Source organism: Myxocyprinus asiaticus, chromosome 19, assembly GCF_019703515.2.
Source record: "Myxocyprinus asiaticus isolate MX2 ecotype Aquarium Trade chromosome 19, UBuf_Myxa_2, whole genome shotgun sequence".
Lineage (NCBI taxonomy): Eukaryota > Metazoa > Chordata > Actinopteri > Cypriniformes > Catostomidae > Myxocyprinus > Myxocyprinus asiaticus.
In genome coordinates, this window is record NC_059362.1 from 16,720,866 (window position 1) to 16,743,532 (window position 22,667).

General features: G+C 38.6%; 1 protein-coding gene across 6 annotated transcripts in view; it reads right to left on the reverse strand.

The window, feature by feature from the left end:
• The window catches only part of LOC127410385 (5'-AMP-activated protein kinase catalytic subunit alpha-2), a 33,584-nt gene that overhangs the window by 4,917 nt on the left and 6,000 nt on the right, over window positions 1–22,667 (reverse strand). The window contains exons 1-8 of one of the 6 annotated variants that reach the window (XM_051645627.1): window positions 22,238–22,293; window positions 15,114–15,193; window positions 12,160–12,304; window positions 11,516–11,603; window positions 10,253–10,361; window positions 3,784–4,008; window positions 1,553–2,054; window positions 827–953 (exon numbers count right to left, since the gene is read on the reverse strand). In XM_051645627.1, the coding sequence (XP_051501587.1) occupies window positions 827–953; window positions 1,553–2,054; window positions 3,784–4,008; window positions 10,253–10,361; window positions 11,516–11,543 (991 nt within the window). In that variant the 5' untranslated portion in view covers window positions 11,544–11,603; window positions 12,160–12,304; window positions 15,114–15,193; window positions 22,238–22,293. Of the gene's footprint in view, window positions 1–826; window positions 1,030–1,552; window positions 2,055–3,783; window positions 4,009–4,029; window positions 10,362–11,515; window positions 11,604–12,159; window positions 12,305–15,099; window positions 15,194–22,237; window positions 22,380–22,667 lie in introns of those variants that run through there. The other 5 variants (XM_051645624.1, XM_051645626.1, XM_051645625.1 and 2 more) reach the window with 5 other exon arrangements.

Below are 22,667 nucleotides of genomic sequence, written 5' to 3' on the forward strand. Positions count from 1 at the left end.
AAATTATTGAGCAGAGAGAAGGGTAATGGGATTGGGACATACAACAGGCCAGATTCAACTTGTAGGACCCACATGAGCACCAAGGCTCAATGCAGCTATGCAGGTGTGCTAACCACTGCGCAAAATGCCTTAAACACTGAAAAATGGGTGAAGGAATTAATGAGACTGTGCTGATGCTTAAAGGGATAGTTCACCCAAAAATGAAAATTCTCTCATCACTTATGCACCCTCATGCCATCCAAGATGAGTATGACTTTCTTTCTTCTGCTGAACACAAACGAAGATTTTAAGAAGAATATCTCAGCTCTGTAGGTCAATACAATGCAAGTGAATGGTGGCCAGTCTTTTTAAGCCCCAAAAATAACATAAAGGCCACATAAAAGTATTCCATAAGACTCCAGTGGTTACATCCATGTCTTCAGCGATATGATAAGTGTGGGTGAAAAACAGATTAATATGTAAGTCCTTTTTACCATAAATCTCTACTTCCACTTTCACTGAAAGATTTATGGTAAAAAAGGACTTACATATTAATCTGTTTTTCACCCACACTTATCATATCGCTGAAGACATGGATGTAACCACTGGAGTCTTATGGATTACTTTTATGTGGCCTTTATGTGATTTTTGGAGCTTCAAAAGTCTGGTCACCATTCACTTGCATTGTAAGGACCAACAGAGCAGAGATATTTTTCTAAAAAAATGTATTTGTGTTCTGCAGAAGAGAGAAAGTCATACACATCTGGGATGACATGAGGGTGAGTAAATGATGAGAGGATTTTCATTTTCGGGTGAACTATCCCTTTAATGATTGATTGATGCTCACCATCGATGCTCTTGAAGTCAAGCAGGTAGCTACGATTATCCACCTGGTAGAGCTGCAGACTCATCTTCACAAAATTTCCTGTGACAGGGTTCTTCCTGCGCACCCTCAGGTGATAAGGGTTCACCACCTGCAGCCCACAACAACCGACAGATTGACACATGTATGTGTATATTCTGACTAATCAAACATGGAAAACTGGATTCCTGCAAAATAAGTAAGCATGTTGTCGGTACCAGATCTTTGATGATGTATCCCAAATGAAAAGGCAGAATATGTAAATTAGTAAGTCAGTCCGTCCGTCCATCCATTCATCCATCTACCTATCTTGCTTATATTCAGACGCTCCCACCATAAGCGTTGCATTTTTAAGATGCCATGTCAATTTACAAATAGTCCAACATTAAAAAAAATGATCACATGACACTCTGCATTATGATCCATTCCACTTCTTTTTGAACCCAAAGCCAGCTTTAGTAACTGGGTTTTCTTAAGATAAATTAGGCATCCTGCCAACTATTTGATTTTAAAAATATGTACAGAAGTTTTGCACTTCAGTAGAGTTCCATGCTGGTTTATGCTGATCTGGTGCTGGTATAGCTAGTGGTGAGCACACTAGCAAATCAGGTTGGGGACCATATGCCAGGTCTTTTCAGCAAAGATGTGACAGAGAACTTGATGTATATGTATAGTTTGCACATTTGTGTTTGTTTCTGAGTGCCCACTTACTTTCCACTCATACTCCAGCTGTTTCATGGCACGGTAAACCTCAGCCATAATGTCATACGGTTTGCTCTGGCTCCGTATGCCCAGGTGCCATTTTGCCTTCTTCACTGCCAATGGTTTGGGTCGGGTGGTGTTGAGGGCATCCAGAGGGCAGCGTGCTTTGGGGCTGTCTGCCAGAAGTGGGGGCATCCGCTCGGGATGAGGTTTAACCCCTGGGGGCAGGGGCATGCCCTCCTCCATGAAGGAACTGGTTGGGGGACTTGAGGCCAGGTAGAACTCGCTGGCCTGGTTCATGATTCGCCGGTTGTCAATGATGAGGTGGTACGCCACGGCCAGCTGGTCTTGAGGGTCGCCGCTGTAAAGGCTGCTCAGAACTTCAGCTTCAGTGCATTCAAACTTCTCGCATACCTCCCGTACCGCCTCCTCATCCACCACTGTGGTGTCGTACGAGGGGTCCTCGGGGAAGAGGTAGCCAGATAGATCCTGTTTAAACCACTCATGTTCTCTGCCATAGGGAGGAGAAGAAAAGTTAAGAGTGACATTATCCAAATGAAACCTCATGATGTCTAACCTGTCACAATATTGAATTCAGCTGTCGCATACTCAGCTCATCAATGATTTGATTTGAAAGTTAATAAGGACTTACATTTTGGTCTGTTCATCACACAAAGTGATCGTATGGATTCAAAAGACTTGGAATAAAAGTCTTTTATGGTAATTTTTGTCCTTTTTGGAGCTTGACAGACTGGAGTCACTATTTACTTTCATTACAACGAACGACAAAAAGCTGTGTGAAGACTTCTTAAAATTTTTGCTTTTGTTTTCCACAGAGGAAAGAAGGTCACTTGGGTTTGGAGTGAAATTTAGGTGAGTAAATAATGACAGAATTTTTGTTTTGGGGTGAACATTTGAATGCTCTTTAACAAACAACCACAACTATAAGATTAAAGATTAAAAATAATGAAGTTAATGATTAGATGTAGGTGACAAATATGGTAATACATTTTTTAACTATGCACAACAAATACTAATATTAGGGCCAGTTTGGTTCAATTTAAATCAACACTGATTTATTAAAGGGATAGTTCACCCCCAAATGAAAATTCTCTCAACATTTACTCACCCTAATGCCATCCCAGATGTGTATGACTTTCTTTCTTCTGCTGAACACAAACAAAGATTTTAAGAAGAATATCTCAGCTCTGAAGATCCATACAATGCAAGTGAATGGTGGCCAGAAATTTGAAGCTCCAAAAAGCATACAAAGGCTGAATAAAAGTAATCCACATGACTTCAGTGGTTAAACCTATATCTTCTGAAGTGATATGATAGATGTGGGTGAGAAACAGATCAATATTTAAGTCATTTTTTACTATAAATTCTCCTCCCTGCCAAGTAGGTGGAAATATGCACAAAGAATGTGAATAGGCAAAAACAAAAAAGAGTACTGTGAAAGTGAAAGAGGAGATTTATAGTAAAGAATTTCTTAAATATTGATTTATTTCTCACCCACATGTATCTTATCGCTTTTGAAGATATGGATTTAACCACTCAAGTCCTATGGATTACTTTTATGCTGCCTTTATATGCTTTTTGGACCTTCAAATTTCTGGCCACCATTCACTTGCATTAATTGGACCTACAGAGATATTCTTCTGAAAATCTCTGTTTATGTTCTGCAGAAGAAAGAAAGTCATACACATCTGGGATGGCACGAGTGTAAGTAAATGATGAGAAAATCTTCATTTTTGGGTGAACTATCCCTTTAAGGCAAATTTCAGTTACATACATCTGCTTTTAGGCTTTTAGGTTTTGGAGTCCAGCTCCTACCATTGTTTATTTATATATTCAAAAGACACAGTAAACTGAGACTATGTTCGGAATAGCATTCTACCAATCTATTCTTTCTATTTCTACAGTATATAGTATGTATACTGTGCACAGTATTGCAGTAAAAAACGATATAGTATTCAGTAGGTAGTAACCTAGTATTCCATTCCAAACATAACCAGAGGCTAAATTAGAAACAGCATACTAACAAGTAAGTGAGAAACTTGGTGCAATGCTACAAATGTTTAAATTATGTTTGAAGTTCAGATCAGTTCAGTTCAAAAGAAGATTGATTAGTAGGTAAAATGAATAGTATTACCCATCTGTAATAACTACAGTATAGTACTACTATGGTTAAATTGATAATGAGCATAAGTACATGAAATGTAATGACTAATAATAACCTGATGTCTTTTATAGTGGCTCTCTTCAGTGGATCCACCTGCATCATGAGCATAAGAAGACTGGCCACTGAGCGGTTGAGGTATTCGGGGATGTAGAAGACCCCTCCACGAATCTTTTTGAAGAGGGTGGGCACGTGCTCGTCATCAAATGGCAGAGTCCCACACAGCAGTGCATAGAGAATGACGCCACAGCTCCAGATGTCCACCTCTGGTCCGGCATACAGTCTGAGACACAACACCCATGTCATTGTGTAAGTGTGTGCTATCACATTGTGTTTGTGTCTAGATGTCTGACATTCTTTCTCAATGAAGCCTAACATTTCCAACAATATCAAGAACAAGGAAGACAATCGATATTACATAAAAAAATGTATGCAGGACTGATATAATATTTATGTGTGCAGCCAAGGGTGTGGTGGCCTGGTAGACTTGCATGTTAGATTATCTGACTGTCAGCATTTATCGAACAGCTCTCTGGAATATTTCATTCTGATTGGTCGTTTGCTGATTTCTGTGGTCAAATATTTTTGTATAACGACTGCTACACTTTTTAATTAACCACTGACCACATAGAAACCGATTTCCTACATGGTTGCCCTAGTTTCTTCTCTCTGTTACCATTCTCTTTCTTCTCACATAATAAAATAGCTTCTACTCGCTTAAAAATGTATGTCCATTTATTTATTTATTTGGTAAGTAGCTGTGTAATAAGTGGAATAATTTGCAATCAGCTGGTAATTATCACAAAATAAATTATGTACTGTATGTATGTAGTGCTGGGTTGATTACTTATAAACTGTAATCCAATACCAATTACAAAATTGACAAAAATTGCAATCAGTAATGTAATCTCTTGGATAATAGCTTGTGGGTAATCTAATCTGATTGCTTTTGGATCACTTTGGATTACCTTTGACCCAACTGTAATTTTTTGAATAATTTTTATTTAGAAGAAGATATTTTTAGACTAATATACTTCCAGGATTTATTTTTATTTGTATTATTATTATTTTTGTCCAGACTTCCAGAATCAATAATTAGTGAAGGTTGAGAAAACATGCAAGCACACCTCCAAATGCTTCTTTAGATTTGACATGGAATCGTTTGCAGTGGACAGGATATTAGGTTTTGGAAGGCAGTGTTTACATTGCATAGTAATGTTTTTGCCCTGTGTCTCCTTAAAAGTGAAATAGTTTTTGTAAATCCACTGGTCAAATGCTGATTGAGACCTCTTTAACTTCAGTGTAATAATAGTTATAAATATAGCTGCAACTGGTCCATTTCCACCCGGTGGCTTTCAGAAAACAATGCAAGTTGGACACATGCATTTGGCATTTGACATTATTTCAAACAATTTTGAAGCAATTTGAGTAAACATAAGAGGACTATTTTAAAGTCTGTTGTAAGAGACACACTTCCTGCTCCCAGGTGGTGGCGCTATGACCGTGTTCCAAAATAGTCACATCCATGTGATTTGCCCCCAAGACTAAACATACATCTCAATTTTGATCTAAATAACACATTGCACACAGAAGATATGAGGCACTTCCTGTTTACCATTTTCACCATTAATTTATGAATCATGAATCATGAATCACCTAGCAGGAGTACTTAAAAGTTCAGAGCCTGCAAAATTAAAAAAAAATCCAAAATGGCCGACTTATTGTTTGGCAGACCTATTAACTATAATTAAGAAAGTTGTCCGGCTTGATGAGAACTATATATGTACCAATTCTGGTGACTGTAGGTGAAAATGGGAGTGCTACAGAGGCCATCTTACATGCCCATTTTAAACCTGTTAACTGTCACTGGCCAACAGGTGGGCAGTTTGAGTGTGGATAAAAACAAATACTTTTATATCAAAAACTTGCAAAATTTGTAGGCTACTTGTGTTTCATGTTCTCTGCTTATGATCCAATCCAATGATTGAATTAAAAACAGCATGCATTTCATTAGGCTCGTCTGAGATGGGCAAGTTCTACGCAGAACCGATCACCGGTGATCACCGACAGGTGCATGCCGGTTAGAAATCTGTCTGACTTGCTGTGATATCATGACCATGTATAACAAAAATACTCCTGTGAGAGTGAGGCGGCCGCAGTTCCGAGCTGTGCGAACTGCAAGTACGTTGGGATATGACTTGTTGACGACACAGCTTAATGCTCATTGGCTTAAACAACCGTGATGTTTTGTTCTCTTTTAAAATGTTTGATTGTTTTTATCTCTAATATCATGTTTTTATGTGTATAAATTATATTTGAACATTCTGACAGTGCAATCTCTGTATGTGATATGTGATTGGTATCATATTTCTGAAATATCTAAAATACGTGTCATTATTAAAAAAAAAATTATGGAAAGACACGTCTTATGTGGGGAATTAAATAACAGGTACATCGAGTGTTTTGTTAATCATATTCATTTTTATTTAAAAGCAACAGAATTTAAATTGCATCCACTTTATTAACAAAAAAGCAATTGAACGCGAATCACGCAATATCTGCTTCTGATCTCGTAGCGGCTGATCCACTACGAGAAGTGAGAATTGTCCGACTTGACAGCTCTTATTTCACTCCTCCCCAGACTGCACCAGCCTGCTCTCATCTATTTTCAAGGAAAGGCATTTGACATATCAAACAAGCCTAACATGTGGGTCCACTGATGAAAATGGACTTAACCATTTTATCCAAAACATCGAAAACAGGGGGTAACTAGGGAAAAAACCTGACTGATTCTCTATTTTTATGTTATCATGTAATCAAAAATGTCTAATTTCAATAAAATATATATCCTTATTAATTTTTATGCTATCAAAATCGATCGCTGTGTCCGAAATCATTCACTCATTCCCTATTTCCTATATAGTGAATGGCAGTGAGTGCATTTTATCTCAGCAATGAGTGAACGAAATGTCATCAAGTCCCTCGCTAGCATCCAGCAAAATCAACACCAAGCCCTCATGGAGTTACGCCTGGAGCAGGAACAGCATTTCCAACTCCTGCTCAAGCGGAGGACCAGCAGGTGTTCCGGAGCCTGATCGACAAAAAGGGGCCTGTAGCTGCGACCTGGAAGTGGCCACCCGACCAGTGGGTGGCCCACCTGTTACTGCTGCTCTCCAGGGAAGCACAACTAGCGGCTCAACTACTTCCTGCCACCAGCCTCTTCGAATATAGAGATCTGAAGACCACCATTGTGCAATGGGTTGGCCGTAGTCCTGAACAGAACCGCCAGCGCTTCAGGTCCCTGAAGTTCAGGAAACACGGCTGCCCGTTTGCTTTTGTACAACAGCTCCGGGATGCCTGTCGGAAATGGTTACTGGCTGAGGGAACCTGCGTCGCCGTGGATATCATCGACTTGGTGACACTGGAGCAATTCATCTCCCAGATTCCTTGGGGGATGGCCAAGTGGGTCCAGTGTCACCACCTGGCGTTGCTGGAGGAGGTCGTCCAGCTGGCCGAGGACTACATGATGGCATTTCCGGGAGGCAGCATTCCAGAGTCTCTTCTCTCTTGTCTCTCTCTCTCTCCCTGCATCTCAATCCCCCCTCACCTTTCCAACCCCGCCCAAACCCCTTCCCCGACCTAGGGGGTCCTTTCCTTTGTCTGTGTCCCCCAATTCCACTGTCTCCCTCAAACCTCTTTCCACCAATGCCTGGTGCAAGACGGGGCACAGGGCATATACGGGTGAGGGTGTGGTGTGTGCACAGGGATATTCACATGTATCCAGTGGTTACCATTGAGATACTATTCAGGGGAAAAAAGTATAGAGTAGAGGCCACGGTTAATTCCTGCATCACCCATCCACTGATTTTGGGAACGAATTGGCCTGATTTTAAGAATGTATTAAGGGAAATATGTGTGGATGGGCCCTGTAAAATGTTGCCTCACGTGTGACGTGCGATGCTATGGCTGGAGAGGCGGCACCAGGGCCATCTACATCTGCTCCATGTCAAGATGACACAAGAGGAGTTCCCGTACTCGGGGGGTTCCATGAGGGGGATTTCCCTCTAGAGCTGTCATGTGACGAGCCCCTCAAACACGTGTTTGACCACGTGAGAGTCATCGGTGGTTAACAGCTTCAGCCTGATGTCACATTCACATACCCATATTTTTCAATGATTAAAGATCGGTTGTATCGAGTGACACAGGACACAACCCAATTATTAGTACCAAAGAGCCGTAGGGAATCCCTCTTCCAGGCAGCTCAACATAATCCAATGGCTGGCCATCTAGGACACGTTCACAAGTGGTGTGCGGCATGCCATGAATGTCAGTTGGTGAATCCACCGGCCACCCCAAAAACGTCATTGCACCCTCTACCGCTAATCAAGGTCCCCTATGAAAGAACTGGCATGGACCTCATTGGGCCATTAGAACAGAATGCACACGGGCATTGCTCTGTATTAGTTCTGGTGGACTATGCAATGCGATTTCTGGAAGCAGTGCCCCTGCGAAACATCTCAGCATCTCAGCAGGTATTAAATTGATTCGCACCAGTGTTTACCACCCACAAACGGATGGATTGGTGGAACGATTTAATAAAACCTTTTATTTAGTGGCTCGATCCCCTGTTATTTGTAGTGCAAGATGTCCCACAAGCCTCCACAGGGTTTTCCCCATTCAAGCTGCTGTATGGGCATTGGCCGCACGGCATGCTCAACGTGATACGGGAAGCTTAGGAGGAGGGATCTTCAAACAGTAAAAATGAAATTTAATATTTTCTTGATCTTAGAGCAAAACTCCACACTTTGTGTCAACTAATACAGGAGAATTAGCTCCAAGCTCAGGAATGTCAAAGCCGAATGTATGACAAGGGCACTCAACAACAGGAATTCGCACCGGAAGATAAAGTGCTTGTATTGCTGCCCACCTCAGTCTCTAAATTACTCGCCAAGTGGCAAGAGCCCTTTGAGGTCACAAGGTGAGTAATATATCTCGATTATGAGGTTAGACGAATGGACAGGGGCGGGGCACGTCAAATTGACCACCTCATCCTCCTAAAATTGTGGAGGGAGGCGTTCCCTGTGGCCTTGGCGACGGTAGTTCCAGAGCTGGACGACATCTTTATCGCATTTTATAAAAAAAGACTTGTCCTGTCCTTAGAAAAATCTTTCATATAAATGATCTTTTTGTATTATTGTTCTCAAATTCATATTGAGTTTACTCAGATAATTTTAAAGATGTGATCTTTTGGGAATCATTCACCAATGGTGAAGCTTGGCTGTCCTCTACTGGACAGTTCTGGTACTGCGTCTGAACAAGTTAATTGCCACTCAGAACTGGGTTAGACAAATGGCTTTGATTTTCTAGTATTTTTACATTTCAATTAATATTTTTATTATATTTTATTTATATAAAAAAAAATACAAAGTTTGTGCAGTACATTTTCATTACAATAAACGACATTATTCTAAAGAATTTTAAAGCAATTCATGTAGACACAAGAGGGCTATTTCAAAGTCTGTTAAAATTGCCTTACTTCCTGGTGCCAGTTGGTGGCGCCATGACCGTGACCCATAATAGCCACATAAATGTGAACAGCACCCATTACCAAACATGGAGCTGAATTTTCATCAAAATCATACAATGCACATAGAAGTTATAAGCATCTTCAATGTATTGTCATAATATTACCTAAGTTTGGTGCCAGTCAGATGAATCCCCTAGGAGGAGTATTCAAAATTTCACGGCCTGCAATTTAAAATAAAATGCACATTCAATCCAAAATAACCGACTTCTTGTTGGGTGGAGCTAATGACTATAATTTTGAAAGTTGTCCGGCTTGATGAGAACAATATATGTAGCAAGTTTGGTGACCATAGAAGAAACTGACCCCACAATGTTTGTCAAAAGGTGGCACTACAGAGCTCCCTAGCCACGGCCAAGTGTTAACATTTGCCCAGGCCTAATGGCCGACAACTTTGATGTGTGTGCAAAATATCATGAAAATTCAAGCATGACCAGTACCTCAAAAACATGTGAATATACATAAAAAGGAATAAATGACATTTAATGCATTGCCATGGCAACACTGTTTAAGAGGTGAGAGATAAAGCCGTGGCAAGAGCTGTAGTCAGGGAGAGACACAGGGAGAGAGAGAGACTCAACGAAACTGTTTATGTGTAGTGTTGAGCTGAAAAGCCAACTGAGTTTATGTGTAGTGAAACTGAAAAGCAAATAGAGTTTATGTGGAGCGTTGAGCTGAAAAGCCAACAGAGTTTATGTGTAGTGAAGCTGAAAAGAAACCTTTTGTGTACTGCTGAAAAGCGGCCTTATTGTGTGCGACTGAAAAGTGCAACAATAAATGTCTACGTGTTTGCCAAGCCGGCCCCAGCATCCTCCTTTTCCATGAATCCTTACATGGATCTTAACCTCATCGAGCTTTTGTGGGATCAGCTAGACTGTAAGGTGCTTGAGAAGTGCCCGACAAGACAGCCACATCTATGGCAAATGCTGGGGTGAAATGTCACCTGAGTATCTGGACAAACTGACAGCTAGAATGCCAAGGATCTGCAAAGCTGTCATTGCTGCATGTGGAGGATTTTTTGATGAGAACACTTTGAAGTAGTTTAAGAAATTCTGAAAAAAAAATTCAAATTGTAATAGTAATTTTTTCACGTTACTAAGAGCAAAATCTGTACATTATTCCAAACTTTTGGACACCAGTGTATATGTGTACAAAGTTTGGTGACGGTAGCTCAAAAGGGATGTGCTACAAAGCCCCCCGAACATGCCCATCTTCTAGGTGGCACTACAGAGCCCCCCCTGCAATTCCAAAACCCTCGCCCTCTCTTCAGAAAACACTCGACTTACCGAACGTATATCAGCGGTAGGCTGGTTTAGAATTAGGGGGATCAATAAATTATGAACAATTTATTGATGTTGCCTTATATAATCATGTAATCCATATAAATGTAACTGTAATCTGATTACAGGTATTTTAAATGTAATTTAATCTAACTAAAAGTACTTGATTTTTGTAATCTAATTATGTAATCCATATTACATGTAATCTGTTCCTACCCAGCACTGTATGTTTGTATGCATGCTCTGTAAAACTGTTTAAATATGTGCTAGCTTTGGTTCCTCCAAAGGTTTCTTCCTCATCTACTTAAATATCTTAGTGGTTTTATTTTTAATTTTTCCTTGTCACTGTCGCTCTTGGCTTGCTCACTGGGGAATCTGTTATGCACTATGCTTTGTAAAGCTTTTTTGGAACAATATGTGTTGTGAAAAGGGCCATACAAATAATTTTAAAAACAGAATTAAACCCATTGAGGATAGTACATGTCAGGGTCCTGATCACCCTGTCACTGGTTTATTTTTGTGATATTGACCATCCGACAGTACATTATCCCACACCCCTGCTGAAAAGATCAGCTTAACCAGGTTTGTGCTGGTTAGTGCTGATTTGGTGCTGGTCTAGCTGGTTGACCAGCATAGCCATGCTTTTCACCAGCTAAACCTTGCTGGTGAAGCTTGTTGACCAGCATGGTCTTTCAGATGAAGCTGGTTAAGCTAGTTTAAAAGCCTGGTGGGGACAGCATCACATGCTGGAGGATCAGCACCCAAATCGCAACATAAACTGGTGACCAGCAATGCTGGTCTTTTCAGCAGGGACAAAGTGCATATAGTGGCTTTTTGTGGCCAAGAATCGGCACAGCAATGGTTTGTTGTATGTTGGTTGATCTGGTGGTCAGGATTTCAATATCTTTGACCTCATGACCTCTCACCTTCCTGAGATGACCTCTGGCGCAGCATAATTTGGTGATCCGCAGCTTGTTCTCAGGAACTCTCCATCAGACATCATGTTTGACAGACCTGACAAGCAGCACCAGAGAACCACACTTACATGTAAATACAGTTTATTTCATATGGCTTCAGAAGACTTGGAATATTACGTACAAGTTGCATGGATTAGTTTTGGGAGATTTTTTAAGCTTTAAAGTGAGTCACTAGCAACTGCCATTGTATGGAAATCAGGGATTGAAACATTCTTTAAAACATCTCCTTTCGTGTTATGCAGAAGACAGAAAGTTATAAGGATTGGAACGAAATGAGGGTGAGAAAAATAAGACAGAATTTCACTTTTGGGTAAACGATTCCTTTAACACACACGATTTGATTGGCCAAGGCTAGCTTATTAAAGTAAGTGTGTCTAAATATATGCTATAGCTAAACACTAGCTCTAGCTGCAGGACAAACATTTGTATATTTCATTTAGCCTCTTTTCTTCCTTTCCTCTGCTGTGGATAATCAAACACCATGCCTTATACAAACCGCATGAGTGGACTTCAAAACTGCAGCTGGTTGCTTGGTAACTATCCCTCACTGTCTGCACAACACTGTGTGTGTGTGTGTGTGTGTGTGTGTGTACCAAAGTCAGCGATCTTGGCATTCTTGTTGCCATCCAGCAGTACATTCTCAGGCTTGAGGTCTCTGTGCACCACCATGTGTCTGTGGCAGTAATCTACGGCTGAGATGATCTGCTGGAAGAGCCGTCTTGCCTCTGTGTCCTCCACCTACACGAGAGAAAGAGACAAAATAAAACAAAAAACATATTACTATATGGAACATAATTTATCCTCAAAACAATGAACATACTCAAACAACACATTTAGTTTTCACACTTTCTATGAAACCTGTATATACTGTAAAATGCATTATAGAAGTAATCATAATGCCTTAAAATATACCTTATAATCAGCTGTATATTCTTGTAAATTAACTATAGTTAAGAATACTTATTACACAGCTCAATCGTGGCATTCTGTGAAATATGTCTGCATATTGATCACTGAACTGTAAACATGACAGTTGTCCCAGACATTCAATCTCCTATACTGTGCTTTATGTCTCTCATATTTTACTCTTGTATAGTCACTTTCTTTCTCACATAATAAAATAGTTTTAACAGTTTCAGATTAATAGTTCCTGTCCATTTATTGACTTATTTGGTAAGTATAAGTGAATCACACTTACAAATCCAAAGTTATGCCTTATAACGCAAAATAATGCATTAAAACACATTATCAATGCCAAATTATATGTATTATAACTAGAGCTGTCAAAGATAATGCATTAACACATGTGATTAATTTAAAAAGTTTAACACATAATTTTTTTTTATTGCGATTAACGCATTTACCATTACTAAGGCATAAATAAGCAGCACATACACTGGTTGGTAAAGGGCGGAACATTTGTAATGTGTCTGCCCGGAGTAATTACACTGATGCACACACCACAAACACTTACACAACAGCCGTGTCAGTAATCAAATGAGGAGGAAAGGACCTCTTAATGCTATTTGTTGTACAAAATAGCCCAGATGGGACCTGTGATAGAAATTAAGTACTTTGTTGCCATTGAAAGGCACAATTAAATTACCACAGAAGCACGTCAAGTCTTAACTATCACGAAAATGCAGAATGAGACATTGTTTGCCAGCGCTTTCCATGTGGAGCTCAAAGCACTGCTTAACGCTGGCGTTGACGCCCTGACATGAATCACGAATGTGGCTGCACGATTGCTGTAGCAAAGCGGATAGCCACAGTCTGCTGGCTGATTAATATTGTGGAGGATGAGCGTTTAAGAGATTTAATGTGCATTACAATGAATATGCAACCCAAGGTTGCATTGTTCTTTCAATTAAATAACACACATTTTACTGAGTGCACCTTTAACATCTAGGCTAATGATGCAAAAAAACTGGATAAATTGAGACTGTAGAGCAAATTCAGGTAATGTAAATTGGCCCTCTTTATCACATTCAGATGACTGTCAAAAAGTGGCCCAATTTGCGTGAATTTCACCCTACATCCAGAAACATCATGTCATCAGAAAGTCCACTTAAAATTAGAGCCATTGTAGGCAACCTAGATAACACAAAGACTAAGCCCTACGCATGAACTCACAGAACCTGCCCATAAGCACTTCACTGGATTAGTCGCTGTTTGGATAACCTGGATCCCCATAACCTCAACAGGTTTAGAGGACTCAAAGGTTAATCCATGCTCAGATCCAGACTAGTGCCACAAAAGCCAGAGTCCTGAGGATTGCAGTACAGCTTCAGCCTGCTATTAGGTGACAAATATAAAATAATAAGCCATTGCTTAGCAAGGATAAATGCATATTCCCAAAACTGAATATGATGTTTTGTTGTGCAGAACTGTATTATATGAATTAATAATATCATCATGACCTCATCAGAACAAGGTACAAAGTGTCTATGAATTACAGTTCAATTGTTTTCAAATGACAAAAGCAATTATGACATGCAACTCTGGGCTAGGGCTGCAACTAACAATTATTTTGATAATCGACTAATCTACATGATTATTAGAACGATTATTCGACTATTCAGGTGATTATTGCAATGATTAATCATTAGCCCTTAACCGACTATTCAGCTTGTGCCCCGATTTATAAGGTTGTATTAAACGTTTTACTAACAATAAAGAGGACAAATACCTCTATTATCTTTTAAAAATACCTCTAAATGACATTCACTGAATTAAAGGAAACAAATACTTTTTATTAAGTTTAATAAGAAATGCACAGTGACACAAATATTATGATTCACTAAGTCCTAAGCCATCACGTTATAATCTAGCTGCAGCAAGCATGCGTGAGTGGGACGAGTGTCCCAGCAACAGAGTGTGCATCAGCCGGGTGCAGTTTCAATCTCTCCCCCTTAGATCGGGACATTCACGCAACTCATTGAAGAGGCGCTAACTGCACAGAGAAATGCCAGTTTCAGAGTTTGTAGTTATTTACATGATCTGCTTCCTTAAATAAATACTTGAATAAAGCTATAATGCATTAAATATAACTGCATTAAAGATGTTACGCCAGGGTGTTTCCTTTAAAGACGCTCGAAACGCAAGTTTAGCTCCAGCTCCACTTATTCCACAATGAGAGTGCTTCTGTATTTACTTACTGTATTTGGTTTTTTGTATAATTCCCTCATACTTTGCGATCTACATCACCTGAAGCTGTGAACGTTTAGAGCACATCTGGACTGTGAGCTGTGTTTTCTTCCTCTCCTCAATCAGTCGCGAGCTGCAGTGCTTCTCTCGCGTGCCATCATTAGTTTCATATGATCTCATGTTATGTTAAATGACATCAAACTGTTCAACAATAAAAATTTCTGTCAACAATTTTTTTATGGTTGATGTTGTCGATAACGTCGACTAATCGTTTCAGCCCTACTTTGGACAGAAAGCAAGAGAGGTGAATGGCCTTTTGCATGATTCTAAGTGGCTCTTAGTCAGCAGCTGACACTATCAGTGAGAGCTCAACAGATGATTCTTACCCTTCCATGCTTACAAATATAGTCAAAGAGTTCCCCTCCAGACACGTATTCCATCACCATGAAGAAGTCTGTAGGAGTGCTGATCACCTGATACCTGCAACATGCAAAACAAACCAATCTGTAATAACTAGGCACTGAATAAATACAGCAATTTTTGTTGCCTACGTTGAACCATATAATGAAACCATATCAAATGAACATATTTTTTAATGCACACTGACAGGAGCCATAGTGCAACAAGGAGATGTTTTCATAGACTATGTTTTTTCAGATTATAAGCTTTAAAGGGATAGTTCACCCCCAAAATTGTGTCATTACTATTATTTAATCACCCTCATGTTATTCCAGAGCTGTATGACTTTCTTCCGTGAAACATAAAAGGTAGGATGACAACATCAGTCACTATTCAAATTCACTGTACAGTATATATACAGTATATACATACACACACATTGTTTTTCCATTATTGATATATACAGTATATATATATATATATATATATATATATATATATATATATATATATATATATATATATTTATATATATATACAGTTGTGCTCAAAAGTTTGCATACCCTGGCAGAAATTGTGAAATTTTGGCATTGATTTTGAAAATATGACTGATCATGCAAAAAAACTATTTTATTTAAGGATAGTGATCATATGAAGCCATTTATTATCACATAGTTTTTCGGCTCCTTTTTAATTCATAATGATATCAGAAATCACCCAAATGGCCCTGATCAAAAGTTTACATACCCTTGAATGTTTGGCCTTGTTACAGACACACAAGGTGACACACACAAGTTTAAATGGCAATTAAAGGTTAATTTCCCACACCTCTGGCTTTTTAAATTGCAATTAGTGTCTGTGTATAAATAGTCAATAACTATGTTTCCATCCAAGGATTTTTTGCAAAAAATGTTTTAGCACATCAAAATTACGCTGATGGAAACACAATTTATCGCTAAAATTTCACAAGTGTAGACATAACATTTTTCTGTTTAACTCTAGTGCATAAACTCGACCATGCAGCTCATTTTTGTTCAAGTATTGTCGTATTGTGCTCTTTGAAACAACCACACCGTCTTTTTCCAGAGCAGCCTATATTTCTCCTGAGGTTACCTGTGGGTTTTTCTTTTTCTTTTTCTGGCAGTTGTGGCTGAAATCTTTCCTGGTCTACCTGACCTTGGCTTGGTATCAAGAGATCCCCGAATTTTCCACTTCTTAATAAGTGACTGAACAGTACTGACTGGCATTTTCAAGGCTTTGGATATCTTTTTATATCCTTTTCCATCTTTATAAAGTTCCATTACCTTGTTACGCAGGTCTTTTGACAGTTATTTTCTGCTCCCCATGGCTCAGTATCTAGCCTGCTCAGTGCATCCACGTGAGAGCTAACAAACTCATTAGCCTAGTTTCCATCCACTTTTCGAGCTATTTTGTTGTCGACAAAGTGAAAATGCGTAAAAAAAAATTGGTAAATTTGCCGTCTTATGCCTGTTTCCATTCCTTTTATCGATAAAAATGGTGTGCGTGATGACATCATGCCTAAAAAAACACTTTGTCGCATAAGTTTTGGTTTAGCGCAAAAGAAATCTGCCCTGAAGGCGTTTCCATTCAGAAATGAGTGTTTATCGCTAATTCGCTTCCCAGATGTCCCTAATTTTTTTCCCCTGAAGTTTTCGTAAAATGGGGAGAGTATTTAGACAATTCATTGAAATTAGCCAGCTTACTGTCATTTTAATTTCACAAATAAATGCAATAAGAAGACGAGGAATTGCAATCAAAAGGGAGCAGTTGCCTTTCTGATAGGACTGTAATATTGGTCCTGATGTTGCGCCTATCGCAGGTTGCCACCGGTTCCAACCCGAATGTGAATCGTCATGGCCCTGTTCAAGCTGTCAACCTGCACCAAGTAGTGGGGGAAACCTTCGGTCTTAGTATAAATACCATCCATCGATGTGTATATAATGTGTGCACAGCTATTAAAGAAAAACTGATGCTGTGTAATTTCAGGGTTTACATATGATACATTCCTGATATTCAATAGGCTATTTTGAACAATCATCTAATCTAAAGCATTGCCATCACAGCTGCATTATGTCCCGTATGTCCAGCAACTTTTAACGACCAACTGAACTTGACTGTCAAATTATTTTTTGTGTCATAATGCAATTTACATTTTCTGAAGAAGCTCAGCAAATGCGATCCGAGGTAAAGATGGTTAGATTTAAAATATTTAAAAGTTTGAAAATGTTCAAAAGCTAGTTTTCTTTAGGTATCTTCAGTTATGCCATTTGCTCTGTACTATTTTTTGGGAATAGCATACACCCACCTAAAGCAGCAGATACTCTAAGAGTGGTGATTTCTGCTTTTGGAAAGGGCCATAAGGCATCTGTGTATTACTCCTTATTAATTCAGAGTCTGGGGGACGGAGTCTCAACCACTCTCAAGAGATTATGGGAGAAAGATTTAAACCTGGAATTGGAGGAGAGAGAATGGGCTAGGATTTAAAAAAAAACATAAAAACTGCATCGAGAGATGCAAGGGTGCACCTTATACAATTCAAGATTTTACATTGGTTCTATTGGACACACTCTAAATTGTATAGGCTTGGTCTTAAAGACAAATCCACCTGCTGGCGATGCCAATCAGAGGAAGGAGACATGGCCCATGTTTTTTGGTGGTGCGCTGAGATTCAGGAATTTTGGTTGAAGGTACAGAGTGTTCTGTGTGACGTGTTGGGCATTCAGATTTCGTTTTGCCCCAGACTCTGTGTTTTGGGTGATGGGGTGGTCATCGACGTAGGTGATAAATACATAAACAATTGGGTCCTCACTAGTGCGATGATAGGCAGGCAGATTGTTTTAAGGGGTTGGAAGTCGGTGGGAGCACCCTCAATTCGGGAGTGGTGCGAGGAGATGGGAAGGGTGGCAGCCTTCGAGGAGGTAACATGTAGAAGGCTGGGGATATGGGATTCTTTTATTGGGAAATGGGGTAGATATTTGACGTTTTTGGGGGGCTCTCACAGTGGGTCTGTGGAGAGAGAGGTATAGTTTAGAGTTGTATGTTTATTATAGGTGTATGTGTGTATATATGTATATGTTTATGTATGTATGTGTGTGTGTGTGTGTGTGTATATATATATATATATATATGCACATATACATACACACACACACACATATATATGCACATATACATACACACACACACACACATATATATATATATATATATATATATATATATATATATATATATATATATATATATATATATATTATTTTATTCTCTGTAAATGTGTGTACTTATGTAAGACCACTGGGATGTTCGTTTGGGGTCGGGTGGGGTTCTTGATTGGTGAGGGAAAGTAGTGGGAGTTAATGTTGAATCATTGTATATATGTTTTGTTTTTCTTTGTTTTGAAAATTAATAAAAATGTTAATCACAAAAAAAAAAAAAAAAAAAAAAAAAGCTTGTTTTCTGAAAGTGAACTCCGCATTGGACAAATAGTTCTGATAGTTTATAGTCTTGAAGTGTAGAAAATGTCATTCAGCCGACTTTATTAGTCTGCAGAACAGGGTAAGGCTAATTTAAGTTTGTGTAAAGAAAAGGCATATATAGGTCTAAAAATATTATATTTTTCATTTGGTAATTTATTTTTTTTAATTTAATGCGTTTTTCGTTTGGCAATTTATTTAATTTAATACAGGGAATTTTGCCAGCATTTTTTCAAAAGTATAAACAATAATTTAATAAAATTGGGCTATATGTTAGTGTTCCAAAAAACCACACTGAAGCTTTTATTCTAGTATTGTGCATATATTTTTAATTTAAAACATATGTGCACAGAAATTATATGTTTTTTGTATTGTGGGCTAATTCCGTGACTGCGGTCTATTATTTTGAATGGTCTAGAAAAGCAGCTTTAATAAATAAACGGATGTCTACCATGATTAAATTAATCGCAAAGAGTGGCCATTCATTTGTTCTCCGTGCACTTGTCAAATGTGCATGTCTTGAAACGAGATATTTGTGTTGGCACTCCTGGAAGTGTCATGTTTGAGTGATCGGATCTTTATGCCGTACAGATCAATCCATAATCACGTACAATAAATTGGCTTTCAAGGATCCTATACCTTGTGTCATGATTAACACAGGCAACGATTGGGGTAAATTCTGTCATGTGACACTACATTTTTGCGTTAATGCCAATTTTCTCGACAAAAAGTGTTTCCAAACCAGTTTTTCGCGACATTTGATGTATCGACATAGAGTTTATGCACTAGAGTTAAACAGAAAAATATTATGTCGACACTTGTGAAATTTTAGCGATAAATTGTGTTTCCATCAGCTTTATTTTGATACGCTAAAACGTTTTTAGCAAAAAATCCTTGGATGGAAACGTAGTTATTGACTATTTATACACAGACACTAATTGCAATTTAAAAAGCCAGAGGTGTGGGAAATTAACCTTTAATTGCCATTTAAACCTATGTGTGTCACCTTGTGTGTCTGTAACAAGGCCAAACATTCAAGGGTTTTTTTGCATGATCAGTCCTATTTTCAAAATCAATGCCACAATTTCACAATTTCTGCCAGGGTATGCAAACTTTTGAGCACAACTGTATATATATATATATATATATATATATATATATATATATATATATATATATATATATAATGGAAAAACAATGTGTTCCACGGAAGAAAGAAAGTGAAAGTTTGGGACAACAGTAAATGCACTGAAATAATATACAAACATGATTTTGTGGTTTAGTAAATATAACAGAAAAGATTAAGTGCATTCTACACTGAATAAGTTAAAGTGAGAACATGATAATATTAACTAAATTCTACATTCAAACATGTAAAAATGAATGCTCTAGCTTATAAGTAAATATTATTTATGATTGATAGTTATCTTTGCAATGTATCATCATGTATCAGTCCAAGTAGAAAACCTTGTCATATTTATGTGCTCATTTGAGTACATGTTACATAACTTTTTGAGCTAGTGTTCCCAGCATGTACAGGGCTTAATGAGCTTGCGTGGTTTCACTGTTTGCAAGTTTATTTAAAAAGTTTTTATTGTAAATTTTTCTGTTATGTTTGGTAACTTCTTGTTCTGTGCAGTCTGACGTTTATTGAATATTTATTTGTTTTGGGCAGCAAGTGTTCAGGCCTGCCTGCTCTGTACCTTGTTTCTGTCGCCAGTAATGCAAGGTGATGTTGTCTCATAGGCTACATAGCACGCATTAAACATTCTAAGCAACACGATAAAGTTGAGAAAAGTTTAACTGTATGCAAATGACGCATTACATTCGGAAGCAACTAAAAAAAGACAGTGGAGCTCACAACATCCATCTCCTGTGAAATACTGGAGCAGAGCGCAGGATATACAAAAAAGTTATAATGGTGTGAGGGATTTCACTGTTTAGTATCTTTTGTCTGTACTCGCATGCATGTATATATTAAAACATTGGTGCGTGGAAAACCATATCAGAAACTGTCGGCATTCTGAGTGAGTTTAATTCATACATTGATAGATTATTTGTCTTGTTAATGATATGATGCAATGAGCACTGATGCACATTTTATAAAACCCTCTCCCCTGCAGAATGTTAATATTTAGAGGCAAAAGAACTTATTCCTTGTCAAATTAGAATGATATCTTTGTTTTAACGGCAGTACATCTCATCTGAGATCAGATTTTCAAAAGCTATGGCCAGTTGTGCAGTCTACCAACAACGTTGCAGCAACAGCATTAAGAACGTCTACTAGTGACTTCACAGTACAGGGACTAGTGACATCAAGCGACAAAGTCACTAGCGGTGTGAACGCCCCGTTCAGACTTAAGTACTGCTGGTTTTCTAAGTAAACATACCCTAAAGGTGAATGTCTGTGACTATTGTAACACATCTCTATGCTTTTTTGGCATCTCGCACAATGAGAACAACGCTTTAATGACTCCAAGAAATCATTAATGGAGTTTGTTAGCTTTGAGGCCATCTATATGCTTACATAATACTAAACACTGACAAAATTCACTGTAAGCAGATATACACATTTTAAATTTACAGTCGTTCTCTTCCGGGAATACTGACCAAAAATATTTGGCCAATAAAATGCTCTTTAAAGTAAGATCGGCCCTCCCCCTAATACCACCAATTTCTGACTAGCAATAGCGGGAAGCAACTCATGTTCATAGCTGCGATTTAAACTAAAGCCTGTTGGGACAATCCCTTCAATATGTCCCACCCAAACTTCCTGTTCCAATGGAAAATACGTCTATAAAGCTAAGAAAGCTGCGCAGGTCAAGCCATGTCATGGGGACTTTAAGACGCAATGTCAACTTTTAAAAATGCATTTTGAGACACCTGCATTCCGTTCCATACTGTTGCACTCCGTCTAGCTGTTTTTTAAATGTATGAACACGTCCTGTGTTATCGGTGGCTAATACAAACAGAAACACACACATTCAATAGCACAGCAGGGGCTTAGCATGGAATGTGTCCAGATTGAAACAACACAGATTCTGCATTATGATAAGCAGGGGCGGATTTAGGCATGGGCAACATGGGCAGTTGCCCGGGGTGGCATATTGTCACCAGCTAGACCCATACTAACCAGCATAAATCAGCCAAACCAGCATGAGATTCATGCTTATCTAAGCTAAAGCTAGTGTTTTCAGTGGGGCTGCTGCTTCCCTCATTAAAATCAACACGTCCAACCACATAGGCAAAAAATAATTTTCATCACATCAAATCATCTTATTTTGTGAACATCTCATTTGTCATTATTAGATTGTGTCATATTACATAATGGCAATATATTGGCCAAGGTGGTCCTGTGCTTTCTGGCATCAGCCATGGAAAACCAATACTGGTTGACCACTAGTCGTAAATGTGTATGTGTAGTCGTAATGTGCCCTACAAAACTGAAATTCTACAAGTTCAAAGAGATGTAAGCCCATCTTAATGTAAAGAAACAATTCCTGCTTCCAATCATAGCTGATTTAATAAATAATCTACATTTAATGATCAGCTTACCAGAGCTCTGCACAAACTGTTGATCATTACTTTTAATGGGTATTTTTTTCTGTATTTGTGTGTGTGAATCACTCACAGCTTGATGATATGTGGATGTCTGAAGAGCTTAAGGTTCTGAATCTCTCGTTTGATTTTCCCCACAACATCGAGACTGCGGATCTTCTGTCTGTTTAGGATCTTCACAGCAACTTTATGTCCTGTTAGCTGGTGCTCTCCAACTGTTGGTCAAACACACACACATCAATGAAGACTCAGCTGAAATACCATTACCAGCAGTAAGGTACTGTAAACATAGCTGATGAAAGATAAGTTTTATTCCAAAGAAAGCAAGCATAAGCACTGCAGGGCAGTGACCCCCAACGCATACCTTCTAAGAAAACAAAGAAAGAGAGACTTTCATTTCAAGGTCTGAGCCCTCCATTCACACAAACAGAACCTGATATACTCTGAGTTTGGACTTTCGTACACTAGCCATAAGACAACAGCTTATAGCATTAGATACTGCT